General features: G+C 48.3%; 2 protein-coding genes and 1 non-coding gene across 10 annotated transcripts in view; 1 reads left to right on the top strand and 2 right to left on the bottom strand.

Annotated features, from left to right (window-relative positions):
• The window catches only part of MROH1 (maestro heat like repeat family member 1), a 51,447-nt gene extending 36,052 nt beyond the window's left edge, over positions 1-15,395 (bottom strand). For 4 of the 8 annotated variants that reach the window (XM_018058717.1, XM_018058721.1, XM_018058720.1 and 1 more), the window contains exons 1-3: positions 15,313-15,391; positions 1,271-1,373; positions 223-303 (exon numbers count right to left, since the gene is read on the bottom strand). In XM_018058717.1, the coding sequence (XP_017914206.1) occupies positions 223-244 (22 nt within the window). In that variant the 5' untranslated portion in view covers positions 245-303; positions 1,271-1,373; positions 15,313-15,391. Of the gene's footprint in view, positions 1-173; positions 304-1,270; positions 1,374-14,742; positions 15,256-15,312 lie in introns of those variants that run through there. The other 4 variants (XM_018058723.1, XM_018058722.1, XM_018058718.1 and 1 more) reach the window with 4 other exon arrangements.
• On the bottom strand, positions 4,706-4,777 carry MIR1839 (microRNA 1839). Its single transcript, NR_129616.1, has one exon. It is a non-coding gene; the product is annotated as a microRNA 1839 (primary transcript).
• On the top strand, positions 14,517-25,142 carry LOC102179397 (testis-specific serine/threonine-protein kinase 5-like). Its single transcript, XM_018058112.1, has 9 exons — positions 14,517-14,705; positions 22,315-22,512; positions 22,862-22,883; positions 22,950-23,352; positions 23,437-23,492; positions 23,791-23,923; positions 24,017-24,132; positions 24,545-24,679; positions 24,759-25,142. Exons 1-9 carry the CDS (start codon positions 14,517-14,519, stop codon positions 25,052-25,054), a joined length of 1,548 nt encoding a protein of 515 aa, XP_017913601.1. The 3' UTR covers positions 25,055-25,142.

Raw genomic sequence — 25,145 nt, 5'->3', positions numbered from 1 at the left:
CTTTTGTAGGAAGGCACAGCAACTGTCCCCCACGGAGCACAAAGCCACTCTGTCAGGCAAATGCTGCCCCCCCAGACTGAGCCAGCGTCGGCAGAGACAAGAGCTTCCTTTTCTTTTCTAATGAAACCTTAAAGAGTGTTCAAGCAGCCGTCACTCCTCCCAAGTGCATTTACTCAGAAATCCGCAGCATGCCGCGGAGGCCAGCCAAGGGGCCACACTCACTCTTCACGTAGGTCTCACTCATCACTGTGGCTCCAGCTTCTTTTCACCTCCTGGTGTGAACATGGACGCCTCTCTTCAGACCTGGAGTCACCAGACGTGCAACAATTAATTCACTGGCCTCCTCAGTTTACGAGCAGTTAGTGTATTTGCGCAAAATACAAGATGAGAAGGGGCTCATCTGGGAAACGGTCTCTGCCACAATCTGGCTGGGTGGTGTGCAGAAGACAGGCGGCACCCGCTCCACCCCAGCAGCCGGCAGCCCCGCCGCCATGTGCTTGGCCCGCAGGGGCTCGTCCAGGCTGGCCTGAAGAGGGGGCCAGGCCAAGCGCGATCACCACCTCCACTGACAGCATCTTCCTTCACTCTGTGCACATAAGGCCTCGTGCTGCTGACGGACTGTGCAGAGAGGGACACCCCTTCCCGAGGGCCAAGAACAACCGCCTTGGTCACTGCGTGGCTGGGACCCCCCACTTCCTGCTGGCTGAACAAGACTGGATAGGCAGCTCAGGGATCTGGTGGGCTCTTTGGCGTCTGAAACCAACCATCCAAACAGCTCACGGGATTTGAGAGTTGCAACTTTCAAACATCATGTGTCTCAAAACACCACTTGCAACAGATGGTCCCAAAGAATAAAGCCCATGGAATACGCAAGTGCCTCTGCACTTCCCCCACGTGGTCACAGGCTCCGACAACCAGTTCGGGACTGCTTTCTCACACTGGGGTCCTCTATTTTCTGGGCACCACCTTCATTTCTGGGCACTGCCCATCCAAAAAAGGGTGCAGGTAGAGGAAGCAAAGGAGACAGGCCTCCAACTGCTCCTGAGCAGGAGGACACACTCACTTGGCTGCAGCCACATGGGAAGGGGCAGTGAGAGGTGTCTGATGAGTGTGGGGATTACAAGTGAGAACTCTAGATGGAGAAGGCACCCTGGTCTGAGGCATTCATCCATCCCACCAAAACCTCAGTGCAATGACAGAAAAAATGCATGTTTTAAAAGAACAAGCCCACAAGGGCGCTAGAACACAAGAACAGATAAAATTAGCAGACCAGACACGTCCAGGAATCCCAGGCAGACAGAAAGCAGATGGAGAAGACTGGTTTGAAGCTGGTGGCATCAGCAAGGTGTTTCCCCTCTTTTCCTGGAAAGCATCTAAAGATAACAAGGAAAAGAAGAAATAGAAACACATATTCCATTAGCAACAGAGCAAGGAGGTGGCACCACACACACGCGCACGCGCACGCACACACACACACACACACACAAAGGTGAAGGGCTGGAAATGCCATAACTGTCAGGCAGGTATGAAGGTGCTGGCCGCAGGCTCCACAGAGAGCCATCAGGACTCTTCTCAGAGACAGGCACCCCTGCGCATGGAATCCGCTTCCTGAGATCCTTGGGCCAGTCTGGGTTATGAGCACGCAGCCCGCTCCTGGCACAGGGGCTTCGCCTGTAAAAAGCCACAGCCACCCATCTCCATGGCCTCAGAGAAGATGGGTTGAACAGCTCCAGCTCCACAGTTTGGAGCATCCTTCATACAAATGCAGACAGCTATGCACACCCTGGTGGCTCAGAGGTTAAAGCGTCTGCCTCCAATGCGGGAGACCCGGGTTCGATCCCTGGGTCGGGAAGATCCCCTGGAGAAGGAAATGGTAACCCACTCCAGTATTCTTGCCTGGAGAATCCCATGGACGGAGAAGGCTGGTAGGCTACAGTCCATGGGGTCACAAAGAGTCGGACACGACTGAGCAAATTCACCTCACCTCACCTCATGCACACCCAATGGCACCCCACTCCAGTACTCTTGCCTGAAAAATCCCATGGACGGAGGAGCCTGGTAGGCTGCAGTCCATGGGGTCGCTAAGAGTCAGACATGACTGAGCGACTTCGCTTTCACTTTTCACTTTCATGCATTGGAAAAGGAAATGGCAACCCACTCCAGTGTTCTTGCCTGGAGAATCCCAGGGACGGGGTCCTGGTGGGCTACCATCTATGGGGTCGCACAAAGTCGGACACGACTGAAGCGACTTAGCAGCAGCAGCAGCAGCATGCACACCCAACTCGAGCAGGAGCAAACACAAACATAAGGGACATCAGCTCCCAGCCTGCCTGGGAGGAATGGACCTATTTGCCGCCTCAACCCAAACAACTAAAAAACTGAAGGAAACACATGGAACCAGAGTTCTCAAGCTGATGGGCATCAGGAACAAAGGGTGGGAAAGCCTTTGATCATGCCAGCTCATCACCTGAAGGGCATGTCCAGCTAAGGACACCCAGAGCAGGCCCAGGAACAACTCGGGAGGCCTGGGTCTTGCTGGAGTCCACAAGGTCCAGTACCAGGGAGACCCTCAGAGGCCTGCAGAGGGTCCCCAGTCACTCAGCTGATTTACTGGCCAGCACAGGGGCAGCAAAATCATGTCCCCAAGGATGCCCATGTCCGCATTCTCAGCACATGAGTATGTTACTTAGCTGGCAAAAGGGACTTAGCAGATGGGATCAAGGGCACAGACCTTAAGGCAAGGAACTCAAGATTGTGTGAGCGAGACCTACCTTAGTTCTTAAGAGCAAAGAACCTTTCTCAGCTGCATCAGAGACAAGAGATGAAGAAGGGAGGAAAAAGACAAAGCATGGGAAGAACACCCACTGTGGCTGGCTGCACAGATGGAGGCAGGAGGCCAGAAATGACCCAAGGCCAGGGGGAGGAACTGCCCAAAATGATTAGCAGGAACAATCCGTGGGGCTCACAATGAGCCAGGAACGGGCCTCTCCTGGGAGCAGGGGAATACCACAACTCTCAGCATGCTGGGAAGGGCACTCAGGAGGGTTTCAACTCAGTAAAGAAGTAAAACTAGGGCGTTCCCTAGGGGCCCAGTGGTGAGGATCCCAGGTTCACACTGCCATGGCCCAGGTTCAATATCTGGTTGGGGAACTGAGATCGTGCAAGCCAAGCCATGCGGGCAAAAAAGGAAAAAGAAGAAAAAAGTAAAATGCCATTCTGGTTTCACCTACCAAAGCTAAAAACAAGACCTGAAAGGATCAAACCGTTCCCAAGTAACTTAGACCAGCCCAGCACAAAGCTTGAGAATAACAAGAGGAAAACAAAACACCACGCACCCCCAAACAAATATAAGAAAGAAAAATAACAGTGTCTGGCATCCAATCAAAAATGACCAGGCATGCAAAGAGGCAAGAAAACACAACCCAAATTTGCTATATGGCTAAGAAACTCAAATAGGGGCTGTGTATCAACCTAGAGGAGTGGGATAGGGAGGGAGATGAGAGGGAGGTTCAGAAGGGAGGGGATATGTGTATACCTATGGCTCACTCAGGTTGAGGTTTGACAGAAAACAGTGAAATTCTGTAAAGCAATTATCCGTCAATAAAAAAATAAATTAAAAACAACAACACCACACAACCCATAATGAGGATGAATCAGTCAATAGATACTGACCTGGAAATGGTGCAGAGGAAAGAATTACTATATAAGACATTTAGATTACAACTGTATTTCATATATTCTAGAAACCACAGGAAACACTAAGTATGTTAACATAAAGAGGCTAAAGTAAAAGAATGGGAGAAGAAAAATGAGGCTGATAATAATCACAAAAAAGCTGGAGGGGCTTCCCTGGTAGTCCACTGGTTAAGAATCCACCTGCCAATGCAGGGGACATAGGTTCGATCCCTGGTCTGGGAAGACCCCACATGCCTCAGGGCACTTAAGCCTGTGCAACACGACTCCTTAGCCTGCGTGCTGCAGTGACCGAAGCGCTCGTATCCTAGAGTCCGAGCTCTGCAAAAAGAGAAGCTGCTACAGTGAGAAGCCTGCACACCACAGCTGGAGAGTAGCGCCTGCTCGCAGCAACTCAAGAAGGCCCATGCACAACAGCGAAGACCCAATGCAGCCAAAAATACATGAATAAATAATTTTTTTAAAGCTGGAGTGACTATATTAATATTAGATAAAGTAGACTTCAGAGACATAGTAATTATTTGTTTTAAGACAAATCGCTTTTTATTTGGAAAAGTGTATGTTTAATAATTGACTTCCTACTGGTTCAATCAACATTATGCAAGCACTTGTACACATCCAATAAAATATTCCTGAAGCTTGTGCTTGGTCATCAGTCTGCTCTTTTCATTCTCCAGTATGATTTAAAATCTTAACTCATTTTAAGAGTTTTAAATGGCTCCCACACTGGCAGCTGCCCAGAATGATTCACCATGATGCAGCATTCTGCAAATGAGACTATGCTGGTCTCCCGACACGGAGGCTTGGCCACCAGAAGCAGTCCTGGACCTTCTGAAACCTGTACTACAGGAAAGGTCCTCTCCTCCACCTTCCTAACCAACTTTTCCAGTTGGTAGTCACCTTCCTGTCAACTAGATTAAGATCCTCATGGGTTCCCTAAGTCTTTCTTCACCCTTACTCATCTCTGTATGTACTACTCCTATTTCCTACAGTGAGACAACGGAAACTGTATCATTGCTGTTGGTAGATAACTAAGTCTTAAATTCATTTTGCAAACAAGACCTGTTCTGTCTACCTTTTCATTTAGGAGACTAAAAGCAGAGTCAGCTTGACTTCAAGGACTCTATTTTCTTAGCAGAGACATAACAATTCTAAACATTTATGCACCTAATAACAAAGCTTTAAAATATACAAACTCAAAACTAAAAAAATGCAAGGAGAAATAAACAAATGCAAAATACAACAGAAATTCCAACAGCCCTCTATTTGTAATTGTTATAACAAGTATACAGAAAATCACTGCAGGTACAGAAGACTTGAACAATACCATCAATCAACTTGGTTCAAGCAGTATTTTTATAACATTTCATTCATTAACAGAAGAATATATATTTCTTCAAAAAGTTCATGAAACATTTACCAAGACTGACTATATTCTGAGCAATAAAACAAATCTCAATAAACCTAAAAGTATTCAAGTCATACAAAGTATGTTTTCTGCGCTGCCAGGTGGCTCAGTCGTGTCCAGCTGTTTGTGATTCTATGGACTATAGCCCACCAGGCTCCTCTGTCCATGAGATTCTCCAGGCAAAAATACTGGAGTGGGGTGCCATGCCCTCCTCCAGGGGATCTTCCCACCCAGGGATCAAACCTGCATTTCCTAAGTCTCCTGTATTGCCCAGCAGGTTCTTTATCACTAGTGCCACCTGGAAAGGCCCTGTTCTCTGACCACATGGGATTAAATTTGAAATCAATAAAGAGAAAGCTATCTGAGAAATCTGAGTATTTATCAACTACTGAATATGCTTTAAAATAATTCATGAGTCAAAAAAAATAAATGCAAAAAATGAAATTAAAGTGAATGAAAATGAACACATATTAAAATGTGTGGGAGAAAAATAAATAAATAAAATAAAATGTGTGGGAGAAATTTTTTAAAAAATTAAAAATTATGTGGGAAATAAATAGCATTAAAAGGTTATACTAGAAAAGAATGACACTGTGTATCTGAACAGCAGCAACCTCATTTAGCAGGGGAAGCCACAGGGGGCGATCCCACACACACCACTTCAAGTGAATCACAAAGCCAACAAGAAGAGCCATGACTTGCATTCCCAGCAGGAAGACATCTCTTCTTCGGGACAGGCCACAGGCCCAGCAGATGGGAACCTTCTCAGCTCAGAGAGTGGGAAGCCACCACCATCCTAAACACCCTTCCCTCCAATAGACTTTCCTTCAGAGCAACCCCTCCTTTTCTCTGCAAAGTAACTTCCTCTCCTTTGTTTGCTGGACTTGCCTATTACTGTTGTTGTTCACTCGTTCGGCTGTGTCTGACTCTTTGCAACTCCATGGACTGCAGCATACCAGGCTTCCCTGTCCTTCACCATCTCCCAGAGCTTGCTCAAACTCATGTCCATCAAGTCAGTGATGCCATCCAACAATCTCATCCTCCGTCATCTCCCTCTCCTCCTGCCTTCAATCTTTCCCAGCATCAAGGTCTTTTCTAATGAGTCAGCTCTTCACATCAGGTGGCAAAAGTATTGGAGTTTCAGCTTTAGCATCAGTCCTTCCAATGAATATTCAGGATTGATTTCCTTTACGATGGACTGGTTTGATCTCCTTGCAGTCCAAGGGACTCAAGAATTTTCTCCAACACCACAGTTCAAAAGCATCAGTCCTTCAGCACTCAATTTGCTTTATGGTCCAACTCTCACATCCATACATGAATACTGGAAAAACAACAGCTTTGAATATTTGCAAATTTGTTGGCAAAGTAATATCTCTGCTTTTTAATATGCTGTTTACGTTGGTCATAGCTTTTCTTCCAAGGAGCAAGTGTCTTTTAATTTCATGGCTGCAGTCACCATCTGCAGTGATTTTGGAGCCCCAAAAAATAATCTGTCACTGTTTCTATTGTTTCCCCATCTATTTGCCATGAAGTGATGGGACAGGATGCCATAATCCTCATTTTTTGAATTTTGAGTTTTAAGCCAACTTTTGCACTCTCCTCTTTCACTTTCATCAAGAGGTTTTTTAGTTCCTCTTTGCTTTCTGCCATACGGGTGGTATCATCTGCATGTCTGAGGTTATTGATATTTCTCCTGGCAATCTTGATTCCAGCTTCTGTTTCATCCAGCCCAGCATCTTGCATGATGTACACTGCATAGAAGTTAAATAAGCAGAGTGACAAAATAAAGCCTTGATGTACTCCTTTTCTAATCTGAAACCAGTCCATTGTTCCATGTCCAGTTCTAACTGTTGTTTTTTGACCTGCATACAAGTTTCTCAGGAGGCTAGTAACATAATCTGATATTCCCATCTCTTTAAGGATGTTCCACAGTTTATTGTGATCCACACAGTCAAAGGCTTTGGTATAGTCAATGAAGCAGAAGTAGATATTTTTCTGGAATTCTCTTGCTTTTTCTTCCAATGGATGTTGGCAATCTGATCTCCAGTTCCTTTGCCTTTTCTAAATCCAGCTTGAACATGTGGAAGTTTTTGGTTCACGTACTATTGAAGCCCAGCTTGGCGAATTTTGAGCATTACTTACTTTGCTAGAGTGTGAAATGAGTACAATTGTGCAGTAGTTTGAACATTCTTTCACACTGCCTTTCTTTGGGATTGGAATGAAAACTGACCTTTCCAGTCCTGTGTACCTTTCCAGTCCTGTGGCCACTGTTATGTTTTCCAAATTTGTTGGCATGTTGACTGCCACTTTCACAGCATCATCTTTTAGGATTTGAAATAGCTTAGCAGGAATTAGTTTTATACAGTTTTTGCTATAGTATGGCTGTCCTGAGTTGCAATTCTCTGCTATTCCCAGAAAAACACATTTTGCTGGTAAAATAATTAGCTCTTTTAGTTTTAAGGTCAACAATGTTAAATCCTACCTTAAGAAATTACACACTCAAAAGAAGCAAAAGAATTAAAATAATAAATATCAGTACATAAAGAAATAAGAAAAAAAATCAAAGTGCCAAAGGCTAGTTATTTAAGAAGATCAATAAATTTGATAACCATCCTGCCTGACTCATCAGGAAAAGAGGGACAACACAAATTACCAATCTTAAGAATGAGAATAAATAGGTTCTACACATATTAAAAGGATAATAAGAATATATCTAACTTGTTGAAGGTAAACTGGACAATTTAAAAGAAACAGATGAGTCAACTATACCTCAATGAAAAAATATTACAATCAAAAAACAAAAGAAATAGACAAATTCCTTGAAACACAAACTATGAAAGCTCACTCAAGAAAAAATAGATTTACAAAAAAAAAAAAAGAAAAAATAGATAATCTAGGACTACCCTAGTGGTCCAGTGGTTAAAACTCCACACTTCCACTGCAGGGTCCACAGGTTTGATTCCCGGTCAGGGAACTAAGATACCCCGTACCATGTGGCACAGTCCAAAAAAAAAAAAAAAAAGGAAAAGAAAGAAAAAATAGCCCTATATTTAACAAAGAATTGAAGTTGTAGTTAAAAGCCTTCACACAGAGAAAACTCTAGGCCTAGATGACTTCCCTGGGGAATTCTATTAAACATTTAAGGAAGAAACAATTCCAACTCTACACACATTCTTCCGGAAAAACTGAACCTAAAAAGCACTTACCAACTGATTCTCTGAGGTTAGCATTACTCTGACAGCAAAACTAGACACAGATATTACAAACAATGAAAACTATAGATCAATATCCTTTGTAGATGCAAAATTTCTTAACAATATTTTATCAAATCATATCCAACAACATGTAAAAATGATAATACCTCACGACCAAATTGGTCATTCCATGAATGCAAGGTTGGTTGGGTATTTTTAACTCCAGCCACTGTAAATCACAATAACAGACCAAAAAATTAAAACCACATAATCATCTCAATAAGTGCAGAAAAAGCATTTGTCAGAATCCAACATCCACTTATAATAAAAATTATCAACAAATAGGAACAGAAGGAAACTTCTACAATCTGATAAACAGCACCAAAGGGAAATCTATAGGAACATTATACTTAACAGTAAAAGACTAAATGCAATCCCTATAGGATGGGGAACAAGGCAAGGACGCCCGCTCTCACTAGTTCTATTCACTTTCAGCTGGAGGTTTTAGTCTGTGTGATAAGGCAAGAAAAGAAATAAGATACCCAAATTGAAAAAGAAGTAAAACTATTTTTATTCACAGGTGATGTGATCATCTATGCAGAAAATGCTACAGAATCTATAGGTAGAACCAGATCAATAAGTCATCTAGCAAGATCACAAAATATAAAGTTAATATTAAATTTTTTAAAAATATTAATATTAAAATCAACTGTATTTCCATATACTAACAATAAACAATCAAAAATTCAAAAAGCCACAACATCTGCCATTGAGCAAAAATTATATTAAATATTTAGGGACAAATTTGACAAAAGATGGACAATGCAGTAAAATTATCAAACACTGCTGAGATATAAAAGAAAATTTAAATAAATGGAGAGAAATACTGTACAAGGAAATCAATTATTTGCAAATGGACCTACAGATTGAATGCATTCCCAATCAAAATCCCAGCATGTTTTTTGTAGAAACTGACAGACTGATTCTAAAATTCATATAGAAATGCAGAGGACCTAAAATAGCCAAGACAACTCTGAAAAAAAAAAAAAGAACTTATACTATGCGACTTCAAGAGTTATATGGCACATCACATCACTTGGTAGCAGACACACTTCACACCACTCAATGACAGCCATACTGTGATCAACATTAGCCACCCCCTCCTCACCCTGCTCCAACCCTTCATATCGGGCAGCAGGTGCCCTGCTCCCCCTTTGAGAGCCCATCTCTGATGACTGCCTCTCCTAATGCTGCCTTGGCCACTTCCTCCACCCTGAGAGTGCTGGTCTTCATCAAACACAGGCCATATCATGCCACACCACTGCTCAGTGGTCTTCACTGCTGCTCACAGAATCAAAGCAATACTTAACAAAGACTTTTGCAACCCAGACCCAAGTCCCTCTCTGCTCCTCTCTCATCCCTCATGCTGCAGGAATCCTGAATGCCCTGGGCCAGGGCTTGAGCTCTTGTACCTCTGCTTCTGCTGATCCCTACAAACACCCGACCCTGTCCTCTTCACCCCACAGAACACATTCATTCCTCAGAGGTCAATCACTTGCCTCCCCCAGGACACTGTCACCCCTCCAGCAGGTGACTCAGGGTTACCCCAGTCCTGGCTCCGACAGGGATAGTGGCATCCTTTCTGAACAGCAGATGTGCATGCTGATCTGCCTTCAGCCCACCATGCACACTGAGAAAGCTGTGGTTTATATTCTTAGTATACACACAATTTCAAAAAACAACCAAAACACTGTTCATTGAAGGAAAAGACTCAAAGTCCTCACCTAAGACTCAATATTATAAAACTGTCAATTCTCTTTCATCTATAAAAATGTCAATCAGGCTTACTGGAGGGTTCTGCTTGATAAAATGGTTCCAAATTCATATGGAAGAATCAACATACAACAGTAGCCAACTAAATTCTGAAAAGTCTGTGAACAGCGGGATTTGTCCTATGTTATGTTCAGTTCAGTTCATTCGCTCAGTTGTGTCCGACTCTGCAACCCGATGGAATCCAGCATACCAGGCTTCCCTGTCCATCACCAACTCCCAGAGCTTGATCAAACTCAAGTCCATCAAGTCAGTGATGCCATCCAAACATCTTATCCACTGCAGTCCCCTTCTCTTCCTGCCTTCAATCATTCCCAGCATCAGGGTCTTTTCTAATTCAGTTCTTCGAATCATGTGACCAAACTATTGGAGCTTCAGCTTCAGTATCAGTCCTTCCAATGAATATTCAGGACTGATTTCCTTTAGGATTGACTGGTTTGACGTCCTTGCTGTCCAAGGGACTCTTAAGAGTCTTCTCCAACACCACAGTTCAAAAGCATCAATTCTTCGGTGCTCAGCTTTCTTTATAGTGAAACTCTCACATCCATACATGAATACTGGAAAAACCACAGCTTTAACTAGACTGGCTTTTGTCAGCAAAGTAATGTCTGCTTTTTAATATGCAGTCTAGGTTGGTCATAGCCTTTCTTCCAAGGAGCAAGCGTCTTTTAATTTCATGGCTGCAGTCACCATCTGCAGTGATTTTGGAGCCCAAAAAAATAAAGTCTGTCACTGTTTACATTGTTTCCGTAATTATTTGCCATGAAGTGATGGGACAGGAAGCCATGATCTTCATTTTTTGAATGTTGAGTTTTAAGCCAACTTTTTCACTTTCCTCTTTCACTTTCATCAAGAGGCTCTTCAGTTCTTCATCATTTTCTGCCATAAAGGTGGTGTCATCTGCATATCTGAGGTTATTGATATTTCTCTCAGCAATCCTGATTCCAGCTTGTGCTTCATCCAGCCTGGCATTTGGCATGGTGTACTCTGCATATAAGTTAAATAAGCAGAGTGACAAGATACAGCCTTGACATAATCCTTTCCCAATTTGGAACCAGTCTGTTGTTTCATGTCTACTTCTAACTGTTGCTTCTTGACCTGCATACAGATTTCTCAGGAGGCAGATCAGGTGGTCTGGTATTCCCATCTCTTTCAGAATTTTCCACAGTTTGTTGTGATCCACATAGTCAAAGGCTTTGGTATAGTCAATAAACCAGAAGTAGATGTTTTTCTGGAACTCTCTTGCTTTTTCAATGATACTACAGATTTTGGCAATTTGATCTCTGGTTCCTTGCCTTTTCTAAATCCAGCTTGAACATCTGGAAGTTCTCAGTTCACGTACTGTTGAAGGCTGGCTTGGAGAATTTTGAGTATTACTTTGCTAGCGTGTGAGATGAGTGTAACTGTGTGGTAGTTTGAACATTCTTTGGCATTGCCTTTCTTTGGGACTGGAATGAAAACTGACCTTTTCCAGTCCTGCGGCCACTGCTGCATTGTTGCCTAATAGTAGATATAATGGTTATCTGAATTAAATTTTCCCATCCCAGTCCATTTTATGTTATGTTAAAATGTACTAAAATGCTGCCATAATTAAAACTATGCCTTTGTTGTAAGAGGCACACAAATCAACAGAACTGTACGGAGAATCCAGAAATAAACACCAATAAGGAATAAAAAGGGAAAATTTTAAATAATAAAGACATTAGCCAACAAATAGTGTAGGAACAGCTTGGTAGGCACTCAGGGGGAAAACTCAGTTTTCCCTACATCTTTCCTTACCCCAAAATAAGTGCTAGATGGATATAAGTATCATGTGTAAAAAGTAAATGTAGTCCTAAGTAGAAAATACAAGGACATATCTTACAGTCTTAGAGTAGGAAAGGACTTTCTAAGCCAGACACAAAACTCCACACACCTTAATGAAAGCTTTCAGTTGGACTATATGAAATTTTTTAATTTCTGAAAATCAGAAGCATACATAAACTCAAGACCACATCCATACATACACCTATGTCCACAATTGTACATTCTCAGACCTCACCCCATCCTCAATAGAGCATTAAGTAAATGAGAGACAAAATGGGTCAAATCATTCATTATAGGTATGACAAGAGCCTAATCTGTCTAACATTAACATGCACAGAAGTGCACCCACATCAATAAGAAAAACAGGAAGACAGGCAGCACAAAGACCACCAGCCCAGGACTCCGCTTCCCATGCACCGCCACTTCCCCCCACTGCCCCACAGGACTGAGGGGCGGGAAGCGAGGCCTGCAGTGGCCACACATAGGTGGGGACAGCCAGCAGAGCCTGTGGAGTGTTCCCTACAAGCCTGAATGGTCGCACTCTGTGATGGGATTGTCCACCTTCCAATACCCGTCTATAGAAGCCCACAGAGTGTCATAAAAACACATATGTCAATCACAGATCTGGTTAGATTTGAAAAAACAAGCACCGGAAAAAAGTGGGAGCCAGCTAAGTATAGATTACCTGGGCTTGACTGGTTTTGAAGGTCTCCACCTGCAGCCCCTGCCCCATGCCAGGAGGTCTGTGGAGCTGACTGACCTGTGAGCACAGTGCTGATGGCAAAGCCAGATGAAACCGCCACAGAGGAAGGGGGCACACAGAGAGGAGAGGGACCAGGAGGCCACCTGCCTCCCGTGGGAAGCACCTTAGAGGCACCATCTCCTCAATTTGCATGGCCAAGTAGGTTCAAGAGGGGCACGCTGTGAGCAGCTGGTCAGCGGTGGGGCAGGACTCCACCAGGACTGGTTCCCACACTCCCCTCCACGCCTGCCCACCTTCCCACCCTGATGCTCCTGGCACATGGCACAGGACAGAGCCATCAGGGCCTTCCCTCCCCGCACTGGACACACTGTGCGCCAGTGAAGAAGCAGCTATCCCCTCCCCCATGCTCACCAGTAGTTAGCATTGATTCAATGACATTTAGTAAAAGCCCACCAGGTACTGCCCCTGTTCACAGAGCCCCTGGCCTGAAAGATGTCTACTTGTATTTCAACTGCCACATGAGCTGACAAACCTAACAGTGGTACAGGACCACTACACTGAGCTGGGTGGGGTTCAGAATGGGGTGTGAGAGGCCAAGGAGGGTCACATACCTCCCAGCCCAGAGGCAACAGGAGCTGGTATGGAAGGTAGGTGTGTGAGGGGAGACTAGGAAGTCAGGAGGCCTGGGAGGGGTCACAGGATCGCCATACCATGCCCAGGGTCTTTCCCTCCCAGCACAGGAGCCAGAGCAAGAACCAACTTCCAGAGTCACCAACAAGAACCGGGGCAGATGACCTGGAAACAGTCCACAGCTCACTCCTCACAGCTCCTGGAGAGCACTACTTCTCAATGTAAGCCATGCCAGCGGTGTCACCCCCCCCCAGAAGTGGTTGACTCTCCGGATTAGTGAGGAAAGCATGCATCTCAAGATGCCCAGCAGCCAGCATTCCTTGAACAACAGCAGGGACTCTCCTGGAGTGCCTGCCCCAAGAAGGTCAAGTAACTTGGCTCCATGAAAGGGCTCACGCAATCTGGGCTGCTCACTGGTGCCTCGGTGGACCCTGAGTCTGAACTAAGCACAGATACCTGCCTCCAGGCATAGGCAGCAGCTATGAGCTCCAGGGAGCAAGCAAGCACCCTCAGGGTTCCACCTCTGACCTACTGGGACGCTCAGCAGGCAGTCGTGGTGGAGTAAGACTCAGCAACAACAATCCACGTCAGCCTGGACATTGATTTCAAGGTAACCAAGACAGCTCAACTTGGTCATTCCACTGTGGCAACAAAGAGAGACTTGAGGCACGTGCTCACTTGAGTCGTGGTGGCCAAAAGCCTTGTTGACACCCGCATTCCCAGGCCCTCTGGCTGTCAGGACGAAAGAGGTGACCACATCACAATCCTGCCACCACTCAAGTGTCCCATCAGATGATTCCCACATAGGTCTCCTGGGGACCAGGGCCTGCTGGCCATCTCCACCTGGACCATCATCGCCACAAACCCAACAGCTCCAACACGATTGTCACCCAATCCCTCCCTGGCCCACAGCTCCGTTGCCGCTTCTGTGTCATCATGCATTTAGCTCTCAGGTGAGAAGCAGCATCACCCCTTCCTGTTCCTCCACCTCCATCCCCCACACTCTATAGTGACTCACCTTCTCCACCTCTACCACCTGCCTTTCCAAAGTGGTTCCCTCAAGCCAGCCTCCACCCCAACCCCGCATGGCCCCACAGCAGACAGCCACTCCAGCTAACATTGCCACAACAGTCCCCTCTGCCCCCTACACCCCTTTGTGCCTCATCGCCCTTGAGCTTTCCAGTCAGCCCCTCCCCTACCCCGCTGGGCTGGCAAAGGAGAACCTCTGTAAAGTGTGCAAATGGGAACCGCCATGCACACAGAGCCCTCTTATCAGGCCCTACGGCCGCACTGCAGCTCAGCTGGCACTACAGAAAACCGGAACCCAAAACTGGGCCTAAGAGTCCAGGGACTGGGGGCCAGCCGTGGCCGAGCACCTCCGAGCTCTCACCCGGATTTAGAGCGGAATTTCCTGCAGCCTCTCCAGCTTCACGCCTACAGGGCATGACCAATAACCCTCAGGGTTGCGGACACATTACCTCCCGGCTCTGGACCTCCTCCTCCTCTCACGCCAGAGAGAAAGTAGAAAGAATATAATGGTCCCCGCGCTTTGGGACCCTCGGGTTTTGGGTGAGTTTCCCACAGAGGACTCCCGTTCTTCCCCTGGGGAAGCAAGGAGGTGGACCACACGCCTCCGGAAAGTGACAGATTGAACGCCCCCCCGGGGGGTGGGCAGGCACGGGGGCCGAGTATCCAGAGTCCCACCCTGGGAGGGGCCGGGCACGGGGTACGCGCTCCCAACGCCGGGCGAGGAAGAAAGTGAGCGGCTGGACTTCCAGGCCGCTCTTCCGGGTTGTGACGCGGCAAATCCGTCTCCGCGCCGGGCTGGTAGCACCTGAGCCAGAGGAAGGGGGCGGGCTCGGCCCCGCGAAGCCCGGGACCGTCCCTGCGCTCGCCTGTTGACTTTGGAGAGGCGCCCTCTGACTCAGTTTCCCGCCGCGGCCGGGCCAAGGGGGCGACCCGAAGGTCTGCGGCCTAGGCTTTCCCGAGGGGCACCTCCCCGAGTGACCGCGGCCGGCCCTGACCCCTGGGACCTGTCTGCCCTTTACCTGAGGAGCCGCCGCAGCCGCGGCCGGGGCGCCGCCCTCCCGGCAACCGCTGACCGGAGTGGGCGGGGCCACGCGACGAGCCCGCCCCCTGCCAACTGCGGCCGGGCGCGCGGTAACTTGGCCCCGCCCCCACGCGATCTCTGCGCTTATTGGTCGAGAGAGAGAGAGAGAGAGAGAGAGAGACACACACGCACTCTCTCTCTCTCTCTCTCTCTCTCTCTCTCTCTCTGCGCTAATTGGTCGAGGGTGTGTCTGTCTGTCTGTCTGTCTCTCGGCCCCGACCCCAGCCGGCTTGTGACCACCACATCTGACTGTTGGGTTCCAGTCTGGCCGCCCTGTGGGCCTCAAGGGGTGCGGCAGGTTACTGCGTAGGTGAAGGACCGGGCCTGCTTGCCACTCTGCTCTGTGACCCCTCCCGACACACCACGGTGATCCTATCACACAGACACAGACCCACATACCCTGAGATACCTGGGGCACCGATGTACCCAAACCCAGTCCCTTTGCAAACACATACCTGTCCAGGAACACATGCCAGGTGGGCTAGACCTGGACACAGGCAGGGACTGTCATGCCCTATATCTCTCACACACGAACACCCAACAAATACCCCAGAGAGCCCAGGGCCACAGGACCCTCTACACACAGGTACACACCTGCACACACGAGGCACATATCTAGTCTGCCAATAGACCCTGGGAATCAAAATGTGAAGGCACTGATAAAACTGGAGCAGAACACAGGGAAAAGGTTCTCTGACATAAATGGTACCAATGTTTTCTTAGGTCACTCTTCTGAGGCAGCAGAAGTAAAACCAAAACTGGACAAATGGGACTTAATCAAACTCACAAGGTTTTGCACAGCAAAGGAAACCATAAACAAAACAAAGTGACAACCTAAAGAATGGGAGAAAATACTTGCAAATGATGTGACCAACAAGACTTTTATTTCCAAAATACACAAACAGGCCGTAGAACTCAATGTGTATATATACATATATATATACACACATATATACTATATATACAATGTATATATAGTATATATGTATATAAATGGGCAAAGGCACTACAGAGAACAGTATGGAGGTTCCTTTAAAAACTAAAACTAGAGCTACCATATGACCCTGCAATCCCACTCCTGAGCATATATCCAGAGAAAAACATGATCTAAAAGGATACATGTTTATTGCAGCACTGTTTGCAATAACCAAGACATGGATGCAATCTAAATATCCATCAAAAGGGAATGGAAAAAGAAGATATGGTACATATATACAGTGGAATATTACCATTAAAAAGAATGAAATAATGCCATTTGCAGCAACGTAGATGGCTCTAGAGAGTGTCATACTGAGTGAAGTAAGTCAGACAAAGAAGGAGAAATATTGTATGACATCCCTTATATGTGGAATCTTAAGAAGAAATGATACAAATAAACTTGCAAAACAGAAAGAGACTCACAGACTTAGAAAACGAACTTACGGTTGCCAGTGGAGAAGGGAGAGTTAGGGACTTTGGGAAGGTCATGTGTACACTGCTATATTTAAAATGGATAACCAACAAGAACCTATTGTAGAGCACATGGAACTTTGCTCAATATTATATGTCAGCCTGCATGGGAGGTGGGTTTGGGGGACAATGTATGTGTATGGCTGAGTCTCTTCTCTGGTCACCTGAAACTCAGTTCAGTTCAGTTGCTCAGTCATGTCTGACTCTTTGAGATCCCATGGACTGCAGCACGCCAGGCTTCCTTGTCCATCACCAACTCCTGGAACTTGCTCAAATTCATGTCCATTAGTCGTTGATGCCATGCAACCATCTTATCCTCTGTCGTCCTCTTCTCCTGCCTTCAATCTTTCCCAGCATCAGGGTCTTTTCCAATGAGTCAGTTCTTCCCATCAGGTGGCCCAAGTATTGGAGTTTCAGCTTCAGCATCAGTCCTTCCAATGAGTATTCAGGACTGATTTCTTTTACGATGGACTGGTTGAATTTGCTTGCAGTCCCAGCGACTCTCAAGAGTCTTCTCCAACACCACGGTTCAGAAGCATCAATTCTTCGGTGCTCAGTTTTCTTTATAGTCCAACTCTTACATCCATACATGACTACTGGAAAAACCATAGCTTTGATTAGATGGGCTTTTGTTGGCAAAGTAATGTCTCTGCTTTTTATTTTATTTTTCTGCTTTTTAATATGCTGTCTAATAGCATTTCTTCCAAGGAGCAAGCATCTTTTTAATTTCATGGCTGCAGTCACCATCTGCAGTGATTTTGGAGCCCCCAAAAATGAAAGTCTCTCACTGTTTCCATTGTTTCCCCATCTATTTGCCATGAAGTGATGGGACTAGATGTCAAGATCTTAGTTTTTTGAATGTTAAGTTTTAAGCCAACATTTTCACTCTCCTCTTTCACTTTCATCAAGAGACTCTTTAGCTCATCGCTTTCTGCCATAAGGGTGATGTCATCTACATATCTGAGGTTATTGATATTTCTCCCAGCAATCTTGATTCCAGCTTGTGCTTGATCCAGCCTGGCATTTCACATGATATTAAGAAGAGGTGGCAAGAATACACAGAAGAACTATACAACAAAGATCTTCATGACCCGGATAACCATGATGGTGTGATCACTTACCTAGAGCCAGACATCCTGGAATGTGAAGTCAAGTGGGCCTTAAGAAGCATCACTACGAACAAAGCTAGTGGAGGTGATGGAATTCCAGTTGAGCTATTTCAAATCCTAAAAGATGATGCTGTGAAAGTGCTGCACTCAATATGCCAGCAAATTTGGAAAACTCAGCATTGGCCACAGGACTGGAAAAGGTCAGTTTTCATTCCAATCCCAAAGAAAGGCAATGCCAAAGAACGTTCAAACTACCGCACAATTGCACTCATCTCACACACTAGCAAAGTAATGCTCAAAATTCTCCAAGCTAGACTTCAACACTACGTGAACTGTAAACTTCCAGATGTTCAAGCTGGATTTAGAAGAGGCAGAGGAACCAGAGATCAAATTGCCAACATTCGCTGGATCATTGAAAAAGCAAGAGAGTTCCAGAAATACATCTACTTCTGCTTTATTGACTATGCCAAAGCCTTTGACTATGTGGATCACAACAAACTGTGGAAAAATTCTGAAGAGATGGGAATACCAGACCACCTGATCTGCCTCCTGAGAAATCTGTATGCAGGTCAAGAAGCAACAGTTAGAACAGGACTTGGAACAACCGACTGGTTCCAAATCAGGAGAGGAGTACATTAAGACTGTATATTGTCACTCTGCTTACTTAACTTATATGCAGAATACACCTGAAACTATCACAACATTAATTGGCTATACACCAATACAAAATCAGAAGTTTAAAGTCTGGGGGGAAAACGAGCAGAAGACCTAAACAGACATTTCTCCAAAAAAGATAAACAGATGGCCAATAGGCACATGAAAAGATGCTCAACATCACTAATAATTAGAGAAATGCAAATCAAAAGTTCAATAAGGTACCACACCACTCAGGATAGGCATCATTAAAAACTCTAGGGACTTCCCTGGTGGTCAAGTGGTTAAGGACCTGTCTTGAAATGCAAGAAACATGGGTTCAGTCCCTGGTTGGGGAACTAAGATCCCACATGCTGCAGAGCTACAGAGCTCACAATGAAGATCCCACATGCTGCAACCAAGACCCAACCCAGCCAAAGGAATAAATTTTTTAAAAAAAGTCTACAAATAACACCCTGGAGAGGGTGTGGAGAAAAGGGAACTCTCCTCCACTGTTAGTGGGAATGCAAATTGGCGCAGCCAGTATGGAAAACAATAAGGAGGTTCCTCAAAAAACTAAAAATAGAGTTGTATGATCCAGCAATCCCATTCTAGGGCATATATCTGGAGAAAACTATAATTTGAAGAGATACATGTACCCCAGGACTATTTCCAACACTCAGTACATGGAAACAGCATAAATATCCATTGACAGATGAATGGATAAAGATGTGGTACATACATACAATGGAATACTACTGAGCAATAAAAAAACAATGAAATTACATCATTTGCAGTAACATGGATGGACCTAGAGATTAATACTAAGTGAAGTAAGTCAGAAAGATAGAAAGTAAGTCATAAATACCATATGACATCACTATATGTGGAACCTAAGATATGAGATAAATGAACTTATTTATGAAAGAGAAACAAACTCACAGACATGGAGAACAGACATGAGGCTGCCAAAGGCGGGGGCTGCTGCGCGTTGCGGGTTAATATGCAAACGAGTATGTACAGAGTGGGCAAGCAGCAAGATGCTACTGCATAGCACAGGAAGCTCCATTCAATAGCGTGTAATAAACTGCAATGGAAAAGAAAATAAATACACATGCATAACTAATCACAGTGCTATACACCAGAAACTAATACAACATTGTGAATCAACTATACTTCAATAAAAAGCAAAACAGTTTAAAAAATTAAAAATCTTTTCTTAATCTTTAATAAAAGATTTTTTTTTAAAGCAAGTATATGCATTTGGGACCTTGGGATCTGGAGAGGGAGGCAGACAACAAGCGAGTCAATGATTCGTACGTTGCACAAAGTGCTGTGAAGAACTGCAGCTGGGGGCTGAGAAAGAGAGAAGCCGGGAGAGGAGCCCAGGTTCTGGACAGACACGATGGCCCTCGCAGAGCCCCGGAGGCTGAAATCACCTGGGTGTGCCCACAGACCAAAATGAAAGGAGCAAGTGGTGTTCCAGAAGCTCAGGAAAGGAAAAGCGATTGAAGAAAGGGCCAGTCAGCAACAGTACCTCCACGGCATTAACAACTTGTGTGCATCTCACTGGGTCCGCAGGGATCTGTGGCAGGGGTGCGAGGAGGCAAAGTGGCCTCAGTTTAAACATGGGGGCAGGCTGGTCACTGGACAGTACAGCAGGGATGGGGGGAATTCTTTCTTCACAGAGAGAAGGGCTGCAGCCTGCTTCTATCTTAGGGATAGAGTGCAGAGAGCGGGACAGAACTCTTATAGATGACTGATACAGCATGCTGCTCTGCAGATGGGGCCTGGCCCCTGAGAAAGAGCTCCCACCCCCCAGGTACTGCATAGGCAGGAAGGGGAGTGTTACCCAAGGGAGGCTCATACCTGGATGGCTCACTCTCCCGTCGATGTCCCCATGGCCAGGGTTCAGGACACCCCACTGGTCCTGCCCTCCCCAGGCTCAGCTGAACTTTTTCACTCCCAAGCATGCACACACACTGCCCTGGCACAGATTACAGCATCATTCAACTTTTATTAAATTATTAAGGCCAGGGACTTCCCTGGGCGTCCAGTGATTTAAGACTCTGTTTCCACTGCAGGGGGCGTGAATTTGATCCCTGGTTGGGGAACTAACACCCTGCATGCCATGAGCACCCCCCCCCCCGCCCAAAAAAAAAAGAGTATTAAGGGCAGTCTCTCTTCTGTGACAGTAAGCTCTGTGAGAAAGGCCCGTGCCTGTGACTGGCTCCCGAGGGCTTGGCATCAAGCCCAGCACAAGGAGGTACTCAGCAATGCTCTGAAATAGATGGATGACCCAAGGTGCAGAGAAAGAGGAGGGTGAGCAGAGCTCTGGACCCTGCCTGTCATCTCTCTGAGCAACAGTCACTGGCTTCCAGTTGTGTTCTGGAATGAGGGGGAGCCAGGGAGGTGATGTAGGCTCCCCCATCTCCAGCCCATGTAACACCTTCGTAACCACCACGAGTTAAATCCCCTCCCCTTGAAACACCCAGTTTCTCTCTTCCTAACCCCCATGGAGCAACAAGCCAGCTAAACTGTCTGTATTTTATATCCTCCAGGCAATTTGCCAGACAAGGGCTGTGGGTGAGCCAGGGGATATCAGACACAAGCCTTGCCCTCCAGCGGCCCACAGTCCGATGGGAGGAGAAAATGTCTCCATAGTTCACTTCCAAGCTTTCCAAGACGTTCCCTGCAGAGGGAGTGCTGCATGCACCATGGATCCTGTGGGGACAAATCTGGTCCGCAGACACTACGCTGTCCAGCTCACAGAAGAGAGACCGTGAACTTGGCCCTTACTTGTTTCGTCTGTAAAGGAGGCATCACTTGGTGATGTTCACATTTGAAATCCTGGGTGTGGACTGCCTACCATGGGACAGGCACTTTGGTGTGCACAGAAGCAGGATTGTGGGAGGTAGTAGTTGCAGCTTCAAACAGCGCCCACAGGCAACACAGCTCCACAGGCAACACACCGCTCACAGAACACTGCAGGGGCCAGGAGAAAGGAGGGGCATGCTGGCTCACCTCTTTGAGGTGGGCTAGGGCTTTTCATTTGCTTGGGGATGTGTCATTGAAAGTGTAGAGCGCTCTGGGGGAATGGCCTCTCGCAGCAGGCCTCAGCAGAGGAACGTTGGCTGGCTTCGGGAATTCCCTGGCGGTCCAGTGCTTAGGACTCGTGCTTTCACTGCTGGGTCCGAGTTCAGTTCCTGGTTGGAGAACTAGGATCCCCCATGCTGCGCCGCACAGCCAAAACCAAAATAGGGCTGTCTGTGGCCCTTGGGGTTCTCACCCCATGGAGTGGGCCTCACACAGGGCAGGGCTGGTTCCAGCAAGATGTTCTCAGGGCAAGCAACGCCTGGGGAATAGAAGGACACCCCTTTGAGGGCACAATGAAAACACAGCTCTAGAACCTTCCATTCTAGAATCTGCCCCTGCTTTCCCAGAGCCTGTCCAACCCCGTGCCAGTCCATGGTTGTGTGGCTGTGTTAGCCTCCCTCCCCATCTCTGGTCCTGTCCCAGAGAGGCTTCAGAAACTTGGCTGCAGCCTTGAGGGCCTGCAGGCCCCAGCTGGCCTCCTGCAGTACAGCACCCCATCACTCCACAGCGCATTGCTCCATCCGTCTACAACCCATCCCTCCATTCCTCTAACACAAGTCAGGCCTCAGCTAAACCTCCCAGAGTCCCTCCCCACGGCCCTGCGGGGTGCTGGGTAGCCCCAGCTCTCCCACAGAGCCCTGATTTTTATGAAGGCTGCCAGCAGGCAGAAGCTGGACCAGAGAGCATTTCTGGAGCAGGTGCATGAATGCAGGGACAATGGCTACCTGCTGTCCTCCAAGAAGATTGGTTCTGGGGCCTTCTCCAAAGTCTACCTGGCCTACGCCACACAGGAGCGCATGCGGCACAACTGCAAGCTGGCCTCTGACCTGCGGGGCAAGCGCCACACCATGGTGAGGCAGGCTCGCCTCCTTCCCCCAGGGTGGGGGTTCCATAGTCCACCCTCCAGCCCAGCCCCAGTGGCCCCTCTCCTAACTCCACTCAGGCACCTCCCAGGTGCTCTGGCTTCCTCCAAGTCCCACATCTTCCAGAAGGCTCAGCCTCTGGCAGTCTGATCCCTCCCAGTTCCTGGACCCACTGAACACATAAGTAACCAGGACAGGATGGGGGGGAAGGTCAGTGCTGCCTCCCAAGGCTGCTGCTCACCAAACCTTGCCCTGGTCAATTTTGGCCACATGTGCAAAGGCCATGGGGCCTGTTCTACCACATCCTGTCCCCAGGGGGGTTGTGGCCTTTGCACAGTGGCCACCCTCCACACCTGCAGGTAGCTATCAAGATCGTCTCCACTGCGGAGGCCCCTGCAGAGTTCTGCAAGTTCCTGCCCCGTGAGATTTCATCACTCAATGCTACCTACAAGCACCTGAACGTGGTGGGCAGAGACCCCAGGCAGCCTGGCCCTTCCTATCTACCTCAGGCCCACCCTTTCCCCTCCTGGGACCCTTATACTTGGGCCGGCCCCATTCCGAGACCCCTGCCCCGTGCACCCGAGGGCCCTGGTTGGGGGTAACGGCAGGAGGGGGGCGCCGGCAGGTGCAGCTGTATGAGACCTTCGCGAACAGCCGGCGCACCTACTTGGTATTGGAGCTGGCGGCCCGCGGCAACCTGCTGGAGCACATCAATGCCATGTCTGCTCACCACCGCTGCCCGGGACTGGAGGAGGAGGAGGCCCGCAGGCTGTTGTGGCAGCTCGTCAGTGCCGTGGCGCACTGCCACAACTTAGGCATCGTGCACCGGTGAGGGCGCCACCCGGCCCGCTGCCCAGCGCGTGAAGACCTGCCTGAGCTTAGGTCCAGCCCCATCTCCCCTTCCCCACGCAGGGACTTGAAGTGTGAGAACATCCTGCTAGATGACAGAGGCTGCCTAAAGCTGAGTGGTGAGCCTGCGGCCCGGCCCCCAACCAGGCTCCCAGCCTGGGCCAGCTCTGATCACCCTCAACTTCTGCGAGTTGCACATACCCCACTCTTGCCCCAAGCCCAGGGCTCCAGCCTCTACACTGGTTTGCTCCAGACTTCTGACCCCAGTCTACCTTGTCCTTCAAGCCTCCAATGAGGCCTGCACCCAACAGTTGCCCACAGCCACACTTACAGTCACCCACACGCCCCGTGCCCACACTCCCCTCAGGAGCCGTCTCTCTAGCAACCCGTCCCGCCCTCCCTGCGTGTCCCTTGCAGACTTTGGCTTTGCCAATTGGTCCGGGCTCAAGAACTCATTGCTGAGCACCTTCTGCGGGTCTGTGGCCTACACAGCCCCAGAGATCCTCATGAGCAAGAAGTACAACGGGAAGCAGGCCGACCTGTGGAGCCTGTGAGTACCACCCCAGGGACTCCTGGACCCTGGTGGGGAAGAGGGGCAGGGGCTGGGGAGGAGGAGCAGGCCCTGAGAAGCCCATGCCCCCAGAGGTGTCATCCTCTACGCCATGGTGACTGGGAAGCTGCCCTTCAAGGAGTGCCAGCCCCACCGAATGCTGTACCTGATGCGCCGGGGCCCCACCTTCCGGCCAGGCCTGTCCCCAGGTGAGCACCTCCACCACGTGTCCCTCCCAAGTCCCAGCCATGCCTGGAGGGGGGGCAGCAAGAGAGACCCAAGTCCAGAGAAGGGCCACATGCACCGTGGCGTGGAGGATGCTGACCTGGTCTCTTCCCCTGCCCAGGCTGGGGGATGGACTGTGGTGACGGGGGAAACTGGGGTTGGTGGCGCCATTAAGCTTGAACCCTGCACTAGCCCTAGGTCAGGCTGCCTCACCTCTCTCTGCTTGTCCGCCCAAGTGCGAAACAGGGACACCCTCTAGCCGTTTGGGAAGACTGCATGGGGCAACCCCACCAAGTGGTCAGCATTGTTGGCTGTGAGGGCCGTGGGCTAGGGGCACGAGAGGTGGCGGGCGGGGGCCGCTATCGTGAGGCTGCAGCCTTGAATCCTCACCCGCAGAGTGCCAGGACCTGATCCGAGGCCTACTCCAGCTGCACCCACGAGCTCGCCTGGGCCTGCAGCAGGTGGCCACCCACCACTGGATGCTGCCTGCTGCACACGCCCTCTTCTGTACCACACTCTGCGCTATACCAGGTGTGGCAGGCCTACCTGGGTGGGTAGCTGGGAGGCTCCTTAGGGCCCCTCCTGACCCTCCCACTGCAATCTGTTGCAGAAAAAACAGAGAAGCCCCAGCTCCGAACATCACTGGACAATGTGGAGCCCAACGCGGACTCTGATCCCCCAAGGTTGCTCCTGCAACTGTGGCGGCCCCAGCTACAGGGCACCTCTCATGAGAGTGCCTCTGGTCCGGCGCCTGAGCCCCCAGGGGCTTGCCCGAGACAGGGTGCAGACTCTGCCGGGCTTGAGCTCTGGAGCACGGAGACGGCCGGTCGCACGGTGGGTCGCTCCAGGCATCCACTGTTGCTATGCTCCATCCGGAGTGTGCCTGGGCACTACCCAGTTAGCTGAGGGTGGGCGGGAGGCCCCTCAGGACTGAGGACTGAGGACCAGGACTGAGGACAAGAGGGCTGGGGATGGGTGGGGGGGGTGCTCTGTGGAG

This window comes from Capra hircus, chromosome 14 (assembly GCF_001704415.2).
Source record: "Capra hircus breed San Clemente chromosome 14, ASM170441v1, whole genome shotgun sequence".
Lineage (NCBI taxonomy): Eukaryota > Metazoa > Chordata > Mammalia > Artiodactyla > Bovidae > Capra > Capra hircus.
The sequence above is the reverse complement of the archived record's forward strand: the minus strand, read 5'-3'. Positions and strand labels throughout refer to the sequence as shown.